Below are 19,831 nucleotides of genomic sequence, written 5' to 3'. Positions count from 1 at the left end.
TTGACTGAATCTCAGTGGGCTAAATTCTACTTTCACGTACACTATTGACTTTGCTGGAGTGACTTCATATTTCCAACAGTCGGGGGTAAATTCACCCAAGTGCAGAAGCTGAATTGGCACAAAGCCAATTACCTCTTGTGAAGACCACTTACAACCTCAAGAGAGGGTTTGAATGCTGCTTAACTAATGCATAGGACTTATGCTGAGCCTCTGCAAGGGGGTGTATTTTACTCTTTGAGCAGAATTTGACCGAAGGGAACTGTTCAGGTGAACACGGCAAGCAGGATTTAACCTTTATTTTGAAGAGCAAGCACAGTGAAAGTTGGTAGAAAAAAATAAATAATCAAATATGTGGGCCACAGCATTCAAACAAAGCCTGTTCCCTTGTTCATTCCAAGATCCACATGCATGCAGAATTCTATGCAAATCAGGCTTAATCTGCTGAGTGTTTTGCATTTTCAATAAAAGGAGTGAAAGGAAAAAGGAAGAGTTTTCCGACGTATTAGCTATAACTGTCACCATAAATAAGGCACCTATTAAAACGATGTTTGCATGCCATGTTAGGGAGATTAGTCCTCTGCAAAAAGATGAAAGTTCCAATGCTGGGTATTTCCAGAGCAAACCTCCAGATTCTCTATTTAGCTAAACCCTGGCTAGATGGTTACAGTAACGTGCTCTCAAAAACCAGCAGTGCTTTGCAGTTAGGACTGCAGACCTTCACAGCCAGGGGCAGGCTTCTCAGTGAAATGAGAGACCTAGCATAAGTTTGGGGTTGTTTTAGCTTCAAAGCCTTACTTAAGCTGTAACATGCACAAATAGAACACTTTTCATTGTCCATGCAATCCTGCAGCCCCCCCTCTCACTTTGTATAAACAATTTCATGCCCCCAGGGCGGAGAGTCGGTGCTATCCCCCACTGTAGCAGACTACAAAGACAGTAAATAAGCCGCAGGAGGCTGAGCAATTCCCCCAGTGTGTGGGCAGCGTAAGGCTGACATAAGCAGCCCTCCGCTGGCCTGTGGCTGCTCCTACTTACACCAGGGGCCAAAAGCACCCAAGAATGCAGGCTCTTCAAAGGGGCTGCAAAGTCACATTGGTCCTCTCCTTTCCCTGAACTGCGCCTCTGGAGGTGCACCAGATGACCTAGGCGAGAAACTGTGCTGCACATCTTAGTCACAGCACAGAAGGAAGGCAGCTAAGGTCGCTCCAAGCCATCTTTTGACCTTGTATTATACTGGGCTGCTTTGGGGACTCCAGGGGCCTCCAAAGTAACTTAGGCAGCCCTGGGGAACCTGTCTACATGAGGCCAAGTCTCTCTGGGCTGGCCTATGGGCTGCAGCATTCCCTGCAACCTCTGCAGCGCTGGTATCAGAGGCCCACCCTGCCATACACCTCCCGCCCCAGCACACCCATGTGCCAAAGCTTGCAAAGGGCATCCTTGAAGGGCAACCTTATGGCAATCTACTACCGTGCCTGTACCGGGAGAACCTTCCCGCAGGGGGATATGGGGCTCTAAGAGCTCCTTTACACTGTTGCAGCCCTTTTACCTTGAGTAAAGGGGCTAGAGTCAGGGTATGGATCTTAGCCCTGGTTCTTAGAGACTTAGTAGGTTGAGTCTCAAATTATGTTAAATTGTCTCTCAGATGGAGCCAAATTCTGCTCTCATTTACAGCAGTGTATCTCTGGAACACCTGCATCAACTTGAATTTGAGCACAGGGTGTTCTGCAACAGTTAAGTAAGATGAATGATAGTTTTAAATACTGACTTATATGATAGCATCTCTTGAAAAGCTGATAGAGCAAGGGGCAGAGTGCCCTCATTTTCCAGCTAAACCTAGGGAGTGTGATTCTCCTCCGCACTGTCCTGGATCTGGCTCTACAGGCCTGATCACTTATCCATGAAACTCACTAGGAGTTTTGGGTTAGATTTTGATCTCTGGCTTGTTGAGCCGTGTAAAAAAGTACGCATGAACGCCCTGCTGCAGTATATGCACCCAGGATATTGCTTTTATTGCATCTGGTATGCCAGTCTCAAATGGGAGGATGCAAATAAACTGGACAATAACCCAGCAGAGCACCAGTTTTGCACAGAAGCTGCTGCTAGCCCCTCAGTTGCCAAGATTACTCTGTTTTTTGGTGTGGCTGTAGCTTTCAGGCCTGAATATGCTGGAAGCTGAGCACCCTTGACTCCCATAAAGGTCAATAAGAGTTGAGGGTGTTGACTGTGTACCAGGATGAGGCCCCTGAGGTCTGAACAAAGTCCTACTCTTAAACTGCTACTAAGAATACACTACTACTATATACTGGACTGAGGCAGAACCCAACGGCTACTGCTTACTCACCTAATTGTCCCATTGGCCTCAAGCCCGTTGACCTGATGGTGGCAATATTATTTCTGACAATAATGTTTGATAGGAGCAAGTTTCAGAGACTAAGCGAATTTAAGTAAAAAAAAGGACACACTTTATTTATCTACAAGGCAGTACATTGTCATACCAAAAATTAAGTGCAGATGAAGCTGCACCAAATGCTATTAAGGCAGCAAAGTCAGAGTCTTATTAAAAACAAACAAACAAAAAAAAAACCAGTGTTCTTGCCAGATCGGTAGAGGTTTGGTACGGCAGTATAAAGAACCATACATTTCTAAGAACCTGATTCAGTATGTGAAACCCAAGTTAGGGAACAATTAGGCTAAACATGGAACGAAACAGACAACATGAACAAGACAGCGTTCTCCCAAACATATGAAGGTGCAATGCATGCTCTTACAAACCAATGAGAAACAAAACACAACCAGACAAAAAATAAAAAAGAAATCTCCCAGGAACAGTGTTCAAAAGTATTGCTTATAAAAAAAGGGGGAGGGGGAAAGTAAATATATAAAAAAATAAAATAAAAAGGTCTGAAATGCTAGTGCAGAGTCAATTAGCTAACACCAAAGTTTGTTTTCTTTCCATATAAAGCTCTACTGCCCCTTTTACACTGGCAGCATGTCTACATGCTAAAGTCCGTAGCAGCAAAACACAGTATCCATTTGGCATTTACAAAATTAAATTACTGAATAAAAATATAATTTGCTCTCATAAATCTATGTTTCATACAGTAATAATTTTTAAAGCAAGCTAATAAAAATCCCCCCAAAACAGAAACACACAATGTATAAGTGGTCTAAAACCATAACAAAATCAAATAGTACTTCAAACGGTATGGATTTTTGAGCATTCACAATCTTGATCAGTTTCCCCCTTTGTATAGACTAGCGTTTGTAGTAATGCTTTTTTATTGCAGTATTTTGTACCAATGCATTTTGTTCTGTGATTCAGAATAGAACTGTCTGAGTACCTGCTCTTTATAAAAACCCCACACGGTTTGTCACTGAAATAACAATACTGGTGTATTATGTCTGCTTGATCTGAAAAAGTACAAAAACAATCACTTGATTTTTAAAAGTCTGCATTAAGATAATAATTCGTTGATTAAAATTCAATGCCTAATAATTTAGGCAAGTGTCATTTATTTTAAAAAAATCCGTTTAAGTTGGGTGAAATCCAACAAGAATATGCTCCGTGACTAAATGCACTTTGTGCTGCTCCCAACTGTTGTACCACAACAAAAATATGTTCTTCTCCCATTCGCGAAAAGTTTCCATGTAGAGGAACGGTGAATTCCAGGTCAACGTGAAGTGTTTTGAAAACCGTAATGCTTGTCTGTAGACCCTTTACATGACCAGAGTCCGTGCTGAGAATGCATTCATGTATTTGCGTGCCTGCTCGGTGAGGATCATCTGATCCTCTATCTTCCCACAGGATGCTGATTCCCAGGCATTGCTCAGGTGCTACATTTTAAAAACAAGGAGAGAAGTTAGGGTCTGGTAGAATATTATTTATTTTTTTGTATCACGGTAGCACCTCCAGGCCCGGCTCAGATCAGACCCCAAGGTGCTAGACACTATACAAACATACTCGGAGACAGTCCCCCGCCCTGAAGAATTTAACATCTAATTAGACAAGATATACCAAGGAAATATTATTCCATTTTACAGATGGGTAACTGAGGCAGAGAAAGAGATTAAATGATTTACGATCAAACAGGCAGAGCAGGGAATGGAACTCAAATCTCCTGAGACTTGGAAGGCTGTCCTTCCTCTGTACAAGAGTATCTTCAGAGAGTTCCCTTCTCTTGCCTTTCTAGTAAAGGCCTAACTAGAGATGTTCTTTGCAGGTTAACCCTAACGTTGCTCTGACAGATTAAAAACTACAGGCCCATGTAAATTCCTGCTGGATTTTTAGACTATGAAGATAGATTCTACCTGCCTCTGCACCCCTCAACCAGATTTGATGATCATGACGGCAGCTAACAAATAGTTCAACCTTCTTAGCCACTTTTGCCTGTGTGTAGTGATTAGCACGTACCCAGTCGCAGATCCACTTTAGCAGAAAGGAGGAGGGGGAGAACTGGCTTTCAGCAGAAATAACAGGCTAATTATAATTGAAGACATTTCAGTTCTTGGATTATTTACAGGGACTGTAGACTGTTCAGTACAGTGTTACACTGAGATAAACATATCCACTGTGAGGGCTGCGCACAGTGTGTTTGTTTACTCACTATACAGGTGAAATGTTCTTCATTGCCTGGAGCCATAAGTAGTGTAGGAATTTCAGCTCCTGGAATTTACTAACACACACATTTTTCCTCTGATCTATTTTTGTTGTTCAAACTAACACTTTTGCCAGGACAATTTACCATCTAAACACACAACTGCATTATTAGGCAGTGCTAGCCATACAAATTTCTGTGTTCCAAACATCTAAACATAATTACTTGCTTCAAAATTGTTTGCTAAGAGGGGAATTGTTGTTAACAACCAAGTTGGTGGATCTCCTGATTGCCTGAAGATCTAAAAGTGTGGCCAAATCAGCAGAAACAAACACGAATCCTCCTTTGCCTGCAACATGCAGCATCTTGTACATTTCAAGATCCACACTGTTCAATTACATGGTCATTATTTGCCCTAATTCTAGGACTCTAACTTAAAGCATGTGCTGTTTAAGGTACTTGTTTTGGCCTACTGAACACATAATAGGCTCCTTAGTTAGTCTCTAACCTGAATTTATATAGACTATCATCCTAACTGGGAACAATGTTATTTGAGACACATTTAGGTTTGATGTGAAAAGCCATGGAACCCAGTATATAATTTGAACGATTATATACATGTGTTATCCTAGATAACATTTAACAAATATCCCCAATAAAAACTTTGCTGTGCAGAGTGCTGTACAAATACACAGGCAGACGTACTCCTTGCCCAAAAGGGTTTACAATCCGAAAAAGAGAGAATAAATGACCAGTGGAGGGAAAGGGATACAACACATAAACAGTGGAATCCAGGTGAAGGCTGGTGCGCATCATATTATATCTGGATTTTTCTTTTTTAAATTTATTTTTTGCCTTCACCGATTTATTTTTAGATTCCAAATGTTGGGTCTGATCCTACAGTCTTTTTGCATGCAAAACTCCCACTGACTTCCAGTAAAGTCCCCTCACCCAGAAGGAGTACTAGGTCAGACATGAAATCATTAGGCTCTGCATGTATCTGTGAAGAGACATGTCGTACGCCTAGTTCAACCCAACCTCATCTTGTCATACACCGTGTGGTGTGACTCCGTCTAGATTACATACCACAGCTGAAAAGCAGGTGTGACATACTTTTCACTTCACAGAGACGCACGTGACATGCCTCAAAATGCTGCAACTTCCTCGTATGTTTTAGGTAAACAGCTTCCAGGGTTCAATTTTCAAAAGCACCTAAGTCATTGAGAAACCTAGTTACATTGACTTTCAATGGGAGTTAGACACCTAAGTGACTTAGGTGCTTGTGAAATGTTTACCCCCACATTTCTGGATTCTCTCTCAAAAGAGTCAAATTAATCTCTGGTGTAACGCCACTGATTTTACTACAGGGTCAAATTTGGTCTCTAGTAAATAGTTGAAAGAAAACTTTCTCCTGTTTGGTCATTCCAGAAGTCTGATGTTTTAAATGACAAAAGTATGTCTCCATTTTCCTTCTGAGCTTCTGAAGTTTCAATGTGCTGGTCTACAAAAGTGGGTTCAGTCTTCCTTTAAATAGCTGAAAACATATGGCAGCAAGATTCCATCTGTCACAAGCTGACAATTTTTTAAACATGGAACTAAAATCATGCAGAGAGTGTCCCAATTTCATAAACTATTCTTGAGTGTCAGGTATTTTTACATTGGGCTCTTTGCATTAAGAGATGTATGTGTTTAAAAACCCATGTATCCTGCCATCTCCATATCTCAGCAGGCTGCTACATGTCTGTTATTCCACTTAAAAAGCATTAAATAACATTTTTACCACATTGGACTTCATTTAAGTGAGTGTCAAGATGGAAGAATCCAATGAAACAGTACCAAACCCTACTTTTGGTGTCTGTTGTCTCCCATGCCACAATGAGGAAGCAGAGTTAGATCAGGCACACAAATATTATGAGGGGTAGAGGAGAATTCAGTGGATCCACAACATGCATCAGTTTTAAGTGACTTATGTCTATAGAGCAGAACTCACATGATGGCAGAATTTGGCTTCTAATATGTTTTCTATCTGTACTAGAAATTTAGACTTTATTAATTCTCCCTCCCCCCCACACACACAAAGTACCCATGAACAGCCAAATTCTTTAGTCCAATTTAAGTCAGTATGAGTTTTGTTTGAATAAGGACCACGGAATTTGGACCAAAGTACCTGTGTGATTTCTATTGAAGTTTTCACTCTTGTCGTTTGGTATTCAGATAATGTTTTAAGAAAGTTAGAACAAGCCCCTAACAAAGCACAATGCCTTTGCTCTGCCAGCCTTGCAGCTCACTTTTGGAGGCATGTGTTAAAGTCATCTGAACTCAGGCAACTCTACTTCCACTCTTGGCACAGATTGTTAGGTCTCACAACCCAGGCAGAGCACATTATTTTTGTTCTTTCACTGACAGTTTCTTCCCTCTTTAAATTAGAATAATGGAAAAAAAACAGAATATGTATGCTACCATGAGTTCCCATACAATTAAGAGACCTGTGGTACAATTCTAGCCATGTCATTCTCCTTGATTCATTTTTTTGCATCAGTAATCCTACCAGGACATCCTTCTCTTGGCAGATGAATTATCTCACTTATCCTGTAACGTGCCTTCAGCTGCCCCAGGCAGAAGTGCACTGTAAACAAACTGTTAAAGCTTTAACTGGGATATCCAATTAAAGCACTTTAAATAAAAACTTGGATCCTTTAAAGAAAACAGAACAGTAAAGCAAGACAAGGCTGTGCAAAGGTGCTTTTCTGACAGGACTAGCCTTTCTGCGCCCAGAGTATGAATTCCTTATATTATGCTGTCTGTATATTTTTAACATGTTCTTTCAGCATTACCACACTATACCTGCTAAGAATGGTACTCGCAACAAGCACTTCTGTAGTCACGTAATACAGAACTACTACACTGATGGAAATATAATAAAACTCTTGGGCAAAGGCATGTATTGGAGGATATATTTAAAACTCCCTGGACCAGATTCTGATCTCAGTTAGGCCAGTGAAAATCTGCAATCGCTTCACTGTAGTTATTGATGTTCCTCTACATTTGCCCAGGTGCATCTGAGCAGCATTTGGCCCAGTTGTTCTGACATTAAAGAAACTGTCACAGACATTCTAAGGGGTGAGACTACTGAGAGTGTTTTACCCTCCTTCTCTGCTTAAAGAGTATGTGGGGTACTGAGACTAATTGCAACCTATACTGATATTTTATGGCTCAGTGACAGCATGCCGTTAGAAGCAGGGTTACAGTAGAAATGCAGAGCTCCTTACTTAACAGTAACAGCAGAATAGATGCCCTAATAAAGTATTTCCCTAACAGAACATAATACCCATCAAATATAACCTTAAGCTTCCCTATTTCATCAGTATTTGGAACTGAGGCATGTTTTTTCACTAGCTATTTATCAGTTCCATGTGAAGATTAATGTAGATGTCAAGTTACTGTAAACCAATCGTACTTCATTTGCTTAGCAACTAATCAGTTCTAATTTGCTTAAGTAGCAGCAATATAATAGCACTAAGGATATGTCTACACTGCAAGTAAACACCCGTGGCTGACCCACGTCAGCTGAATTGGGCTTGCAGGGCTATAAAATTGTGTTGTAGACATTTGGGCTCTAGGTGAAGCCTGGGCTCTGGGACCCTACGGGCTGCAGCCTGAGCCTGAACATCTACACTGCCATTTTACAGCCCCACTGCCAAAGCCCGGCATGTCCAAGTCAGCTGACATGAGCCAGCCACGGATGTTTGACTGCGGTGTAGACATTGGCTCTTACTGGGGCACTGAGCAATCCCCTCCCCAACTTGGTGTTCTTCCAGTTGTACAGATATGTAGCCCACTCTTGCTAAATAAAATAAAATGTCACGGCCCTTTGGCTTTTATTATTATACTGATTATATCAATGTTAGGAACAAGTATTTGGTAGTGATAGGAATCCTATTTCAGGCAACATTCACATTTGGAACCAACGAGAGTTTTCCTGGGTAAGGATAATGGGACAAACACTGAACACCTGTCAGATTTTGTTCCCAAGTAAAGACTTCAGGATTTTCCCTTTAGATTTTTCTTCCCCCTTTAGATTACATTATTTCAATTCAAAGCTCATGATAATACTGCAATGGCCTCTCTGCTGCCATGTGCCTGTACCGCTCCTGTGGTCTCTGAAAACTGCATGAAGGAACCACAGCTGTTAAGGCAGCAGTCACCTCTGATGCATTTGCACCTAAGTTCTGCTGCTCAGAGAGAACGCTGTTGCACAGACTGATTGTCCCCTGACTTCTGACCTCTTCTGCTTTGCACAACTGAAGGAAGCAAGGGCGCCTGTGTATCAGCCATAGAACAGAGAGAGGGGGCTACCCAACTAGCAGAAAACATACTATACATCATGGCCACATTTCCCTCCACAAAAGTTCAACTCTTCTAGCGGGATTAGGGCTGCTTCACTCTGGGAACAGAGGGAAACATATGGCCTTATGACCCCAATATCCCCAGAAAGCCAGTCACCAGCAGGTTCTTCAAAAAGACCTCTGCTGCAAGCTATATATGTGGTCTCATGTGTATGTGTTTCGCTTTCTAGCCTAACTTCAATGTGCTATAAGAAATCCACAAAATAAAAAAGGAGAAAATTGAAGATCCTGTCATATCATAACCAGGGCCCTTGGAGAAGACTAACAAGGCTCCAGAGTAGAAGTAACTGTGTTTTTAACTTGCATTAAACCCATTCTTTAAAAGAAAATTAAGATTGTGACATAAACCATTGAAAGTCAGGAAATTCAAACTGAAGGGTGTCAGTCTGTGGTTAAAAAGAGGAAAGTGATGGGAGCTAAAGGTTTAAGAATGTGCTGTTTAAACATGTAGGGCTTGTACAACATGTAGTTTCCTTGTGTTATTTCTAAACAAATCAATTTTTTTAGAAGTTTTCTATTTTAAAATGGCTGCTGTGAGGTGATGTGTTTTGCCAGAGTGAAGACTGCAGGAATGGGTGCGCAGTCTGATTTAGCCTGTTTTTCTTTCCCTAGTATTGTATATTTTATGATCATTCTTGTTATCCGATGGACTAGTGGATATGTTAGTGAATATATAAATGTTCTTTAAAAGCATGCATATTACACTTGAACAGCCAAATCCTAAAGCCCTTACAGAGCCAGGCTTTCCTCGGACAAAATACCACTGAAGTGAATCAGTTTGCCTGGGTAAGAACTTATCCCAAAGTCTTATCTCTTGAAGTCCTTACTCAGGCAAAATTCCATCTGCAGTGAAATGGAGTTTTGTTTGAATCATGACCGTGAAAGGACTCTGGGTGAAATTAAGCAATCACATAAAGCCCAAACACAGTACACTCTGAACAGCTTGGGGGACATCCAAAGCTTTCAGATAACTGGGTGTTCCGATAAACAAAGGTGTTTGTTTGAGCTGGGGTCTAGCTTCAGGCTGGGCAGTAAAGTTTCAGGTACAGCTACTTTAAAGTGGGTGCATAAAACTGTTCCCGGAAACTAGTTATCAGTGGTTCACAATCAAGCTGGAAGGACATATCAAGTGAGGTCCTGCAGGGATCAGTTCTGAGTCTGGCTCTCTACAATATCTGCATCAATGACTTAGATCAAAGGTGGGCAAACTATGGCCCGCGGGCCACATCCAACCCGCGGGACCGTCCTGCCTGGCCCCTGAGCTCCCGGCCAGGGAGGCTAGTCCGGCCCCTCCCCCGCAACCATGCCACCGTGCGAGCAGCGCGGCTTGAGCACACCCACCTCCCAGGCTTTCCAATAAGCCTGTCCTGCAGCTGGCATGGTAAGGGGGAGGGAGGGGTTGGATAAGGGGCAGGAGGTCCCAGGGGGCGGTTGGATGGGGTAGAGGTAGCAGTCAGGAGACAGGGAGCGGGGAGGGGGGGGGGATGGATAGGGAGTGGGGGCCAGTTAGGGACAGAGGTCCTGGGAGGGGGCGGTCAGGGGACAAGGAATAGGGGGGTTGGATGGTTCAGGGGTCCCTGGGGGCCTGTCAGGGAGTGGGGGTGTGGATAGGGATCAGGGCAGTCAGGGGACAGGGAGCAGGGGGGATTGGATAGTGGTGGGGTCCCGGGGGGGGGGGTCCTGGGAGGGAGCGGTCAGGGGACAAGGAGCGGGGGGGTTGGATGGGTTGGGTGTTCTGAGGGGGGCAGTCAGGGGGCAGGAAGTGGGAGGGGGCGTATAGGGGGCGGGGGCCAGGCTGTTTGAGGAGGCACAGCCTTCCCTACCCGGCCCTCCATACTGTTTTGCAACCCCAATGTGGCCCTCAGGCCAAAAAGTTTGCCCACCCCTGATTTAGATAGTGGCATAGAGAGTACACTTACAAAGTCTGCAGATGATACCAAGCTGGGAGGGGTTGCAAATGCTTGGAGGATAGGATTAAAATTCAAAATGATCTGGACATATCATTTCAGACTATTTCTCCAAATAGAATGAAATTCAGTAAGGATAAATGCCAAGTACTCCACTGAGGAAGGAACAATCAATTGCACACATACAAAATGGAAAATGACTGCCTAGGAAGGAGTACTGTGGAAAGGGATCTGGGGGTCATAGTGGATCACAAGCTAAATATAAGTCAACAGTGTAAAACTGTTGCAAAAAAAAGCAAACATCATTCTGGGATGTATTAGCAGGAATATTGTAAGCAAGACACGAGAAGTAATTCTTCTGCTTTACTCTGTGCTTATTAGGCCTCATCTGGAGTACTGTGTCCAGTTCTGCATGCCACATTTCAGGAAAGATGTGGACAAACTGGAGAAAGTCCAGAGGAGAGCAACAAAAATGATTAAAGGTTTAGAAAACATGACCTATGAGGAAAGATTGAAAAAGCTGGGTTTGTTTAGTCTGGAGAAGAGAAGACTGAGGGGGGACATAACAGTTTTCAAGTACATAAAAGGCTGTCGCAAAGAGGGAGAAAAATTGTTCTCCTTAACCTCTTCAAGATAGGACAAGAAGCAATGGGCTTAAATTGCAGCAACGGAGGTTTAGGTTGGACATTAGGAAAAACTTCCTAACTGTGGGTAGTTAAGCACTAGAATGAATTGCCTAGGGAATCTGTGGAATCTCCATCGTTGGAGATTTTAAAGAGTAGATTAGACAAACACCTGTAAGGGATGACCTAGATAATACTTAGGCTATGTCTACACTAGAGAGCTTACAGTTGCACAGCTATACCGATGCAGCTGCACTGCTGTAAGATCACTCGCGTAGTCGCTCTATGTCGACTGGAGAGAGCTCTCCCATCAACATAATTAATCCACCCACAATGAGCGGCATGAGAAGCTTTCCTGCCGACACAGTGCTGTGCACACTAATGCTTTTGCAGGCATAATTTATGTCACTCGGGGGGTGGAATATTCATATCCCTGAGCAATATAAGTTTTGCCAACATCAGTGGTAGTCTAGGCATCACCTTAGTCCTGCCTTGAGTGCAGGGGACGGGAGTAGAAGACCTTCCCTTCCGTCCTACGATTCTATGATTACTAGTAAACCTACCTAGGGAGGAAACATTTAGAAAATGGAGCAGGGAGGGGAACAATGTAAGGGAAAGCTTACTGAATCTGGTTATGCACTGAAGAGTTTCAGCTGTTTTATACCTGTTAGAAAACATTCTGCTTTTACTACATACACAGGATCCTCCTATAGTGGATGAAATGAAGTTGATGAGAGTAAAATTGTCCCTACAAGTTGGAGAGAGAAATACTGGCCCAAATTCATCGCTGATGTAAATCCACTGATGTCAACAGTTACACCAGGGATGAATTTGGTTCTTTTGTTCTTTATCTGCATGTCACTAATTTGGATTTGTTATGAGAGACACAAAGTCAAACCCTGATGCTGTATTACTATAAAATGGCTGTATTTCACCTCTGGGGGGAAAACAGATAAGTCATAATAGGTAAGCATTTCAGCCTGTAGCTTCATTCTTAATTTTTATTTTATATTTGGGTTGAACATTGAATGTCTCTTTGTCAAGTATGGAGAAGAAAAGAATTTAACCTTTGAACTATTGTTCCAAGGTGTCTTCTGTCAGCTACTTGTTTTTTGTATTTTTTATTACTAGTTCTTCTTTCAGTTTCCCAGTTACTAATTCTTAGGCTAAGTTATTAAGTCAGTTTTTATTCCGTCCCTACTTAGGTAAAATGCCTTTTTGGCCAAATCCTGAGAGGCGCTAAAAACTCACTGAGCCTCCTTAATGCCCACTGAAGGCAATAGCATTTTTGTCTGATGGAAATGTGTCAAGATTTTGTACAGAAATTAGGCTGATACATTAATCTGTATACATACCAAAACTCTCCACAGATACTGATATGAGGAAGGAGCAAAAATAGAATAAGGCCCTTGGTTGATAACAGTTAATGAAAAAATTTACTTTGACAAAATAGGAAATGTAACTTGATTTAATATTTCCAAAGATCAAAATATCCCATTCACCAGACAGTAATGTTTTGTAAGTTACTCGGGGAGGGATTTTCAAAAACTCCTAAGGAGCACAAGTGCTGATTTTCAATGGGATTTCTGCTCCTATGTCATTTAGGGAGACAAGGTGGGGGAGGTAATATCTTTTACTGGACCAACTTCTGCTGGTGACAGACACAAGCTTTCAAGCTACACAGAACTCTTCTTCAGGTCTGGGAAAGGTACTAAGGGCATGGCTACTCTAGAAACTTCAAAGCGCTGTCGCGGGAGTGCTCCCATGGCAGCACTTTGAAGTGCGAGTGTGGTCGCGCGTGAGCACTGGGAGAGAGCTCTCTCTAGCTTTAAAGCGCTCTGACTCGCTGCGCTCAGGGAGGTTATTTTTCACACACTCCCCTCCCCCCCCCAGCCAGCAAGTTAGAGCGCTATAAAATGTAAGTGTAGCCAAGCCCTAAGAGCCTCACAGCTAAGTGCAAGAGCAAACAGATAGTTCAGCATAAGTAAAAAGAAAAGGAGTACTTGTGGCACCTTAGAGACTAACCAATTTATTTGCGCATAAGCTTTTGTGAGCTACAGCTCACTTCATCGGATGTAGCTGTAGCTCACGAAAGCTCATGCTCAAATAAATTGGTTAGTCTCTAAGGTGCCACAAGTACTCCTTTTCTTTTTGCAAATACAGACTAACACGGCTGTTACTCTGAAACCTTTAAGTAGTTAGCACATATTCTAAGGGACCATTCAAGGTAGAGTGGTCCATTAACACCCCTGTAGTCATAGGATAAAAAGAGGGGTTAGTGGGTTACAGAATTTTGTCATAAGCCATAAATCCAGTGTCTCTATTCAGTTCATGACTTTTAGTGTCTAGCAAAATTATGAATTTAAGCTCCCAGGCTGGTCTTTTGAATGTGCTGTGCAGGTTTCCTATTTCATTTAGTCATTTTGGAAAATATCACCCTAGAACAGTGGTCGGCAACCTATGGCTCGCGTGCCATCGCCAATTTTTAATGGCACACTGCTGTCTGCCGACCCTGGCAGACAGCAGCGTGCCATTAAAAATCCTGCCCGGCCCGCTCTTCTCTGCCCCCCGCTCTTTCCTTGCAGGGCAGGCAAGCTTCCCCCCTCCCCCCACCTCTTCCCCCAGCGTGCTGGGTTCCTGCCCCTCCTCCTCTCCCTCCCTGTAGCCGATCAGCTGACTGCCCTTGCTATGAGCCCCTGTGCACTCTCTGCTCCAGGGACCTCGGGGAAGGGGGTGGAAATGGCATATCCCCTCCAGCCCCCCTGCCATGAGCCACTTAGGGCAGGGGGCTGGGAGCACCCCCACGAACCCAGCCCACACCCCCAGCCCTCTGCCCCGACCCCTGCACCCTCTCATACACCCCCAGTCCTCCGCAGCAGCGGGCTGAGTGGGCCAGTGGTATAAGATCAGCATTTTAATTTAATTTTAAATGAAGCTTCTTAAGCATTTTGAAAACCTTGTTTACATACGACAATAGTTTAGTTATATAATACATAGACTTACAGAGAGAGACCTTCTAAAAAACGTTAAAATGTATTACTGGCATGCAAAACCTTAAATTCAAGTGAATAAATGAAGACTCGGCACCCCACTTCTAAAAGGTTGCCGACCCCTTCCCCTAGAATCTTAAAATTCAGTGGGGGTTTACTTTTCCATGGAAGTGTTCAGGATTTAGCTAGACACCTTTCAGTAACGCAACCTGATCTTATACACATTGACTAGAGCGTGCTGAATTTTTTTTTTTTTTTTTTGGACAGAATGCTTTTTCACCAGAAAATGCTCTTTTGTCTAAACTGCTGATTGTCAAACTGGGGAGAGGGGTGCAATTCCAAAGGCATGACGGGGTTATCAGAGGCGTGGTGGCTGTCTGTGCAGCAGGGAGAGCAGGCAGGAAGTTCCCAGTGGTTGGGGACAGGAAGAGAAAGCGCAGTCCTGCTGTGCCCCAGCAGCAGTCGGCTGCTCTCCCCTTTCTCAGTTCCCTGGCCACTGGGGACTCCCTGTGTGCTCTTCCTATTGCTGCCTTGTCCTGTCCTGGATACCTGGCAGGCCACAGCCCCTCATATTTTAAATCCTCTGGAGCCTGCAGGAACAAGAGGCTCTGGGCAGGGAGGGAGGGAGGGTGAGGACCCTGGTCTGCTCCAGTCTGTGCTGCCATAGGCACCTCTGGAGATGAAGACAGTTGGGGTCCTGCAACCACTCTGGATATAAGCTGCCCTCTGCCCTCAGTGAATCACTTTCTTCCCCGGATGGGCGGGAGTTGGGGAAGAGGCCTATATGTGATTCCCATGGAGAAGGGGGGCGCAGCAAAAAAAATTTGGGAACCTCTGGTTCATATTGAAACTTTACACTGGCATGTGTCGATTTTGAAGAAATTGGGTTTAGAAAAGAATATGGAAAAGAAGCATTCTGATATAGTAAAAATGTTCCATTTAATTGTTGGAACGGAACACTTTTTTTAAACCAATTTTCACTTAGGAAATTATTTTATATTATTAAATGTATATATATTTAAAACTCAGCTTCAAAACAAACTGTTTCAATTGGCCCAAAGCAAAATTTTTTCAAAAATTTGGTTCTGCTGGAAATTTCTAAATTCCTTGTTTTCATTCCAATTTGGAAAGAGAACAAATTTTAAAACTGTGGAATTTCCTGCTAAATAGAAATTCTGGTTCTCACACAGTTCTACTATTGATATTAACATATTGTTAACCTTTGAAATGTAGAAACATGGACAGACTTATGATCTTTTAATGTACTGCTTTATACACCATGGTTTAGCGAATTAATCAAAGGCAGATTTTGCTGCTTTGTTGAACTGTAATAAATAATCAACATTTCTATTAATGCAAATTCAAAAGTAGATTGTTTATCTGTAAAACTATTCTTAATCTGTATTTATTAAAGTAAAGGTTATTCATAAATGCTGAATCATGCTATTACTAGCTAGAGAGGGAGGGGAGGAGTATTAGTGGTATACTGTAGAACACATGTCTGAAAACTAGGAACTATGGGGTTTCTAATCCCCACTCTAACAATGACGCACTCTCTGGCACTGGGCAAATCACTTAAATGTCTCTGCCTCGGTTTTCCCCACCTGTAAAAGGGGAATAATGTTGTTTAGCCATCTACCTTAAAATGAACGCTGTGAAGGAAGCTTAATTAGTCAGTATCTGTAAAGTGCTTTATTTTTGTTTTATTCAATTTCCTAACTTTTTATTGTTGTTTTCTAGGGCCTGATTCAAAGAACATAGAGATCAGTGGGAGGACTTCCCATGACCTAAATGGATCAGACCCTATGTTGTTTCTTTTGAATGTTAAAGGCTAAATATTTATATATTAAAATTTGGCAAAACATATATATGTAAACACTTAATGAATCTAGCCTTATTCAAATTACAGTAAAACATACAAACATTTAATACAGTCAAGAGAGACCAATACCAAAAGCTGAACAAAAGTCTTGTTGAGTTAAGAGGTTTTCAAGTGGTAGAGTTAAACCAAATAAATGTGTTAGTCTCTAAGGTGCCACAAGGACTCATCGTTGTTTTTAGAGTTAAACGTGTGTCTCTAGTATCCTCTTATTTTCAGCTAGGGACTAGCTTGACTGTGCCACTCTGCTACATTATATTGTATGGAGTACCACTGAATGCACAACCAGATAAAGTGAGGCCGAGAGTTTGCTAAACCTTGGGCAATTAATCTTAAGATATCACCTCTCTGCACCTGAAAACTTGTTAAATCATTCTGTAAGAGATGTCTAGTATACATATAAAGAGATATTTATATCTGAAGATCAATTACCTGCAACGGACTAGCCAATGGCCTGTTTCTAGGTACTGCAAATGTTTTGTGAATGCTTTCATCCTCTTCTGACGCTGGCATCTTTAAAACGGAACTAGTAAGAAGATTCTAAACAAAAAAAAAAAAGGGGGAATATTTAGAGGAATTTTCATAACACTAAATTTAGAAAGACCACAAACAATATTTAAACGTTTTAAAAACAGATCCACCCTAATTGCACACTGGATAATAGCATGCCTTGTTGCATAGAGAGCTTGGGCCCTCTCATCCCTGAAGCCTGATTATAGAGCAGCATTATAAAGTGTAGAGTAAGGCCCTGATCCAGTAAAGCACTTAAGCATGTGAGCAATCCTAATGAACTGAATAGAACTACTCAGAGGTTTAAAGCTAAGCACATGCTTTGCCAGAATGGGACCCAAGTGGAAATTCTTCTCTTCTACCAGTTCTAACTCTGTGATCTAGGCGTTTTTATATAGAGGTACAGCTCTCTTCTAAGTGGATGCCTTTTACAAAGACAATTGGGAATGCCACACCTATATCTGAATGCCTGCAACTCCCACTGTCTTCAGTGGGAGTCACAAAGGTCTAATTAAGACCAGAATTGCCCCATGTCTTTCACATATGTGTAAAATACACAAACACACAAATGGCACTACATACATAATGCACCAATACTTTTCCTGTTAGGAAGTTTAAAAATAAATTGTTCTGTCTCTTGCCATTAAGAATGTTGGATTAAAAATGAAGAAAGAGTTCTGGAGTTTGGACACTTGTACGTACAGGCACATCTTCCATAGTAGATGCATGTGTGAAGAGCTGAGTGTTCAGGTTTTCCCCTTCCCAGTGATTCGAGCAAAAGAAGTTTCCAGCTTTAGCTGTTGGAGACTCCACCTGGAAGCAGAAAAGGAACCATGTGTTAAAAGGCAACGTCCATGAGAATATTTATGCTTTAAGTTCCTCAGCAACTGGACTGGTCTGCAGGGTCCAGGTGTCCAAAGCCACAATTTAGCCCTTTGTAGCAATTTTGTTCTTTACATCCAAAAATTCTTAAATACTCAATTAAAAAATAACAGATCTTTGAATATGTGCATTCAGATATTCACTAGTTCCACTTTCATTTATACAAGTTGTAATCCTTTTTTAAAAGTAGTGACAGAGCATGTATTTTGGGGCTTTGCATAAATGATAAATTAATGTAATGAGATATTTTCAAACCACCGGACTTCTAGGTCACTCTGTAGTATGGTCCCCATTCGGTTATTTTATATATTTCAGCAATATTAGAAAAATTAGTCCAAATTTCTGGACAAATCTACCTTTATAAGATGCAAATAATGCACATTATATAATAACCTGAACCACTGGAATCAACAGAGACTTCCAATGAAGTCAATGGGAGAAGACTTGGGTACTAATAGCTAAGGCTGTGTGTTGGTCATGGAGGTCACAGAAGTCATGGATTTCGTGACTTTCTGTGACCTCAGTGACTTCTGCAGTGGCCGGTGCTGGCTCAGGGGTTGCCTGAGCTGGCAGTCCCTGGTCCAGCAGCAGCAGTCTAGGTGTGGGAGGGGGCTGAGGAAGGAGGTTAGTGTGCCCCCAGTGGGGGGGGGTTCCTTACCTGGGAGGGGTCTCTGGCTCCCACCGGCATGTCTCCGCAGCTCCTAGGTGGAAGGGCCAGGGAGGCACCGCCCCCGCAGCTCCAATTGGCTGCAGTTCCCGGGCAATGGGAGCTGCGCCTGCGGAGCCGGGGCTTGTGGAAGGAGCAGTGTGCAAAACCCCTTGGCCGCTCCTCCCCCTAGGAGCTGCAAAGACACGAAGCTGGGTAGGGAGCCTGCGAGCCCCACCAACCCTCCCCTGCCCCCAGAACCAGCGGGGGTCCCGGGCCACCCACCCAGCACTCACAGCACCCCCAAACCGCCACCCCACCCCTCTGAGCATCCATGGCCCCCAGCCTAAGTTTTAGTTTGGGGTATATAGTAAAAGTCATGAACAGATCACAGGCCGTGAATGTTTGTTTACTGCCCGTGACCTGTCCATGACTTTTACAAAAAATACCCAGGACTAAAACACAGTCTTACTAATATTATTAGGAGTAATTATTTAGCTCATATGTTTTATTATTTAGCTCAGGCACTAAGAACTTGGTATTCACCTGGAAAAAAAGACATCTGATTGTTTGAAAATAAGTTTGATAGAACCGTTTGCTGTGAAACTGATTTAGGTTGCCCCACGTAAAAGTTTTATGCCTTACCTCTTGTTTGATTTTTTTCACCAAAGGGATTCCACTTTCGTGTAGCCCAGACACAATTCCAGATTCATCAGATTCTTGTTTGATAACATCGTGCAGGTCTTCTACAAGATGAGTTGGAGTTTGAGGCTGAAAGGAAAAAAAAAATGTATAGTTTATGTCTCAGGCAATCCCTTCACACTAATATCCAAGTGACTTTTATCACCATTTCTTTCTTACCAGCATCTTCAAGGGGCCATATTTGATTTCTTGAGCTGCAAGTGCATTTTTGAATGGAGTAGGTGTTCTTGGAGAACTCTCCAATATTGACCTCTTGATGGCTGGAGTTCTGAAACTTTAAAATGAGCGAGAGAAAAATTTTTTTACAGAGAATGTGTTCGAGCATCTTTGTTCTGACCCTATAATTCAACGAAAAAGTGACCTACTGTTAAAGACCGATGGATTATTAAATTAAATTAATATTAAATACTATCCTGTGATAATGCCATGAGTTCACACTATGCTATTTTACTTTTATGGAGGAAGCACGTGTTTTAATCATTTAATGTAAAACAATAATCTAATAAATTGATGACTGTATATACATGATTGTTATCCATTCAGAAACTCTATAATGAAAAATAGAAGTATTTTTCTAAACTAAAGAAAATCCAAATAAAATGCATCAACAAACAGGACTGTAACAAACAATCCAGCATTTTGTGTTGGCTCAGTCCTAAACTGAAAAAAATAAACCCCGGAGAGTCTGAAA

The 19,831-nt window shown here is 42.3% G+C and overlaps 1 protein-coding gene across 8 annotated transcripts in view; it reads right to left on the bottom strand.

Annotated features, from left to right (window-relative positions):
* Positions 1-2,463: 2,463 nt before the first annotated feature.
* Positions 2,464-19,831, bottom strand: part of MYB (MYB proto-oncogene, transcription factor) — a gene marked incomplete at its 5' end in the record, with an annotated part of 34,644 nt that continues 17,276 nt past the window's right edge. For all 8 annotated transcript variants that reach the window (XM_084623687.1, XM_084623689.1, XM_084623688.1 and 5 more), the window contains 5 exons: positions 2,464-3,834; positions 16,833-16,940; positions 17,613-17,723; positions 19,084-19,209; positions 19,300-19,414. In XM_084623687.1, the coding sequence (XP_084479813.1) occupies positions 3,718-3,834; positions 16,833-16,940; positions 17,613-17,723; positions 19,084-19,209; positions 19,300-19,414 (577 nt within the window). In that variant the 3' untranslated portion in view covers positions 2,464-3,717. The remainder of the gene's footprint in view (positions 3,835-16,832; positions 16,941-17,612; positions 17,724-19,083; positions 19,210-19,299; positions 19,415-19,831) is intronic.

This window comes from Lepidochelys olivacea (genome assembly GCF_965140295.1).
Source record: "Lepidochelys olivacea isolate rLepOli2 genome assembly, chromosome: 3".
NCBI lineage: Eukaryota > Metazoa > Chordata > Testudines > Cheloniidae > Lepidochelys > Lepidochelys olivacea.
Note: the sequence above shows the minus strand (reverse complement) of the source record. Positions and strands in the feature narration are given on the sequence as shown.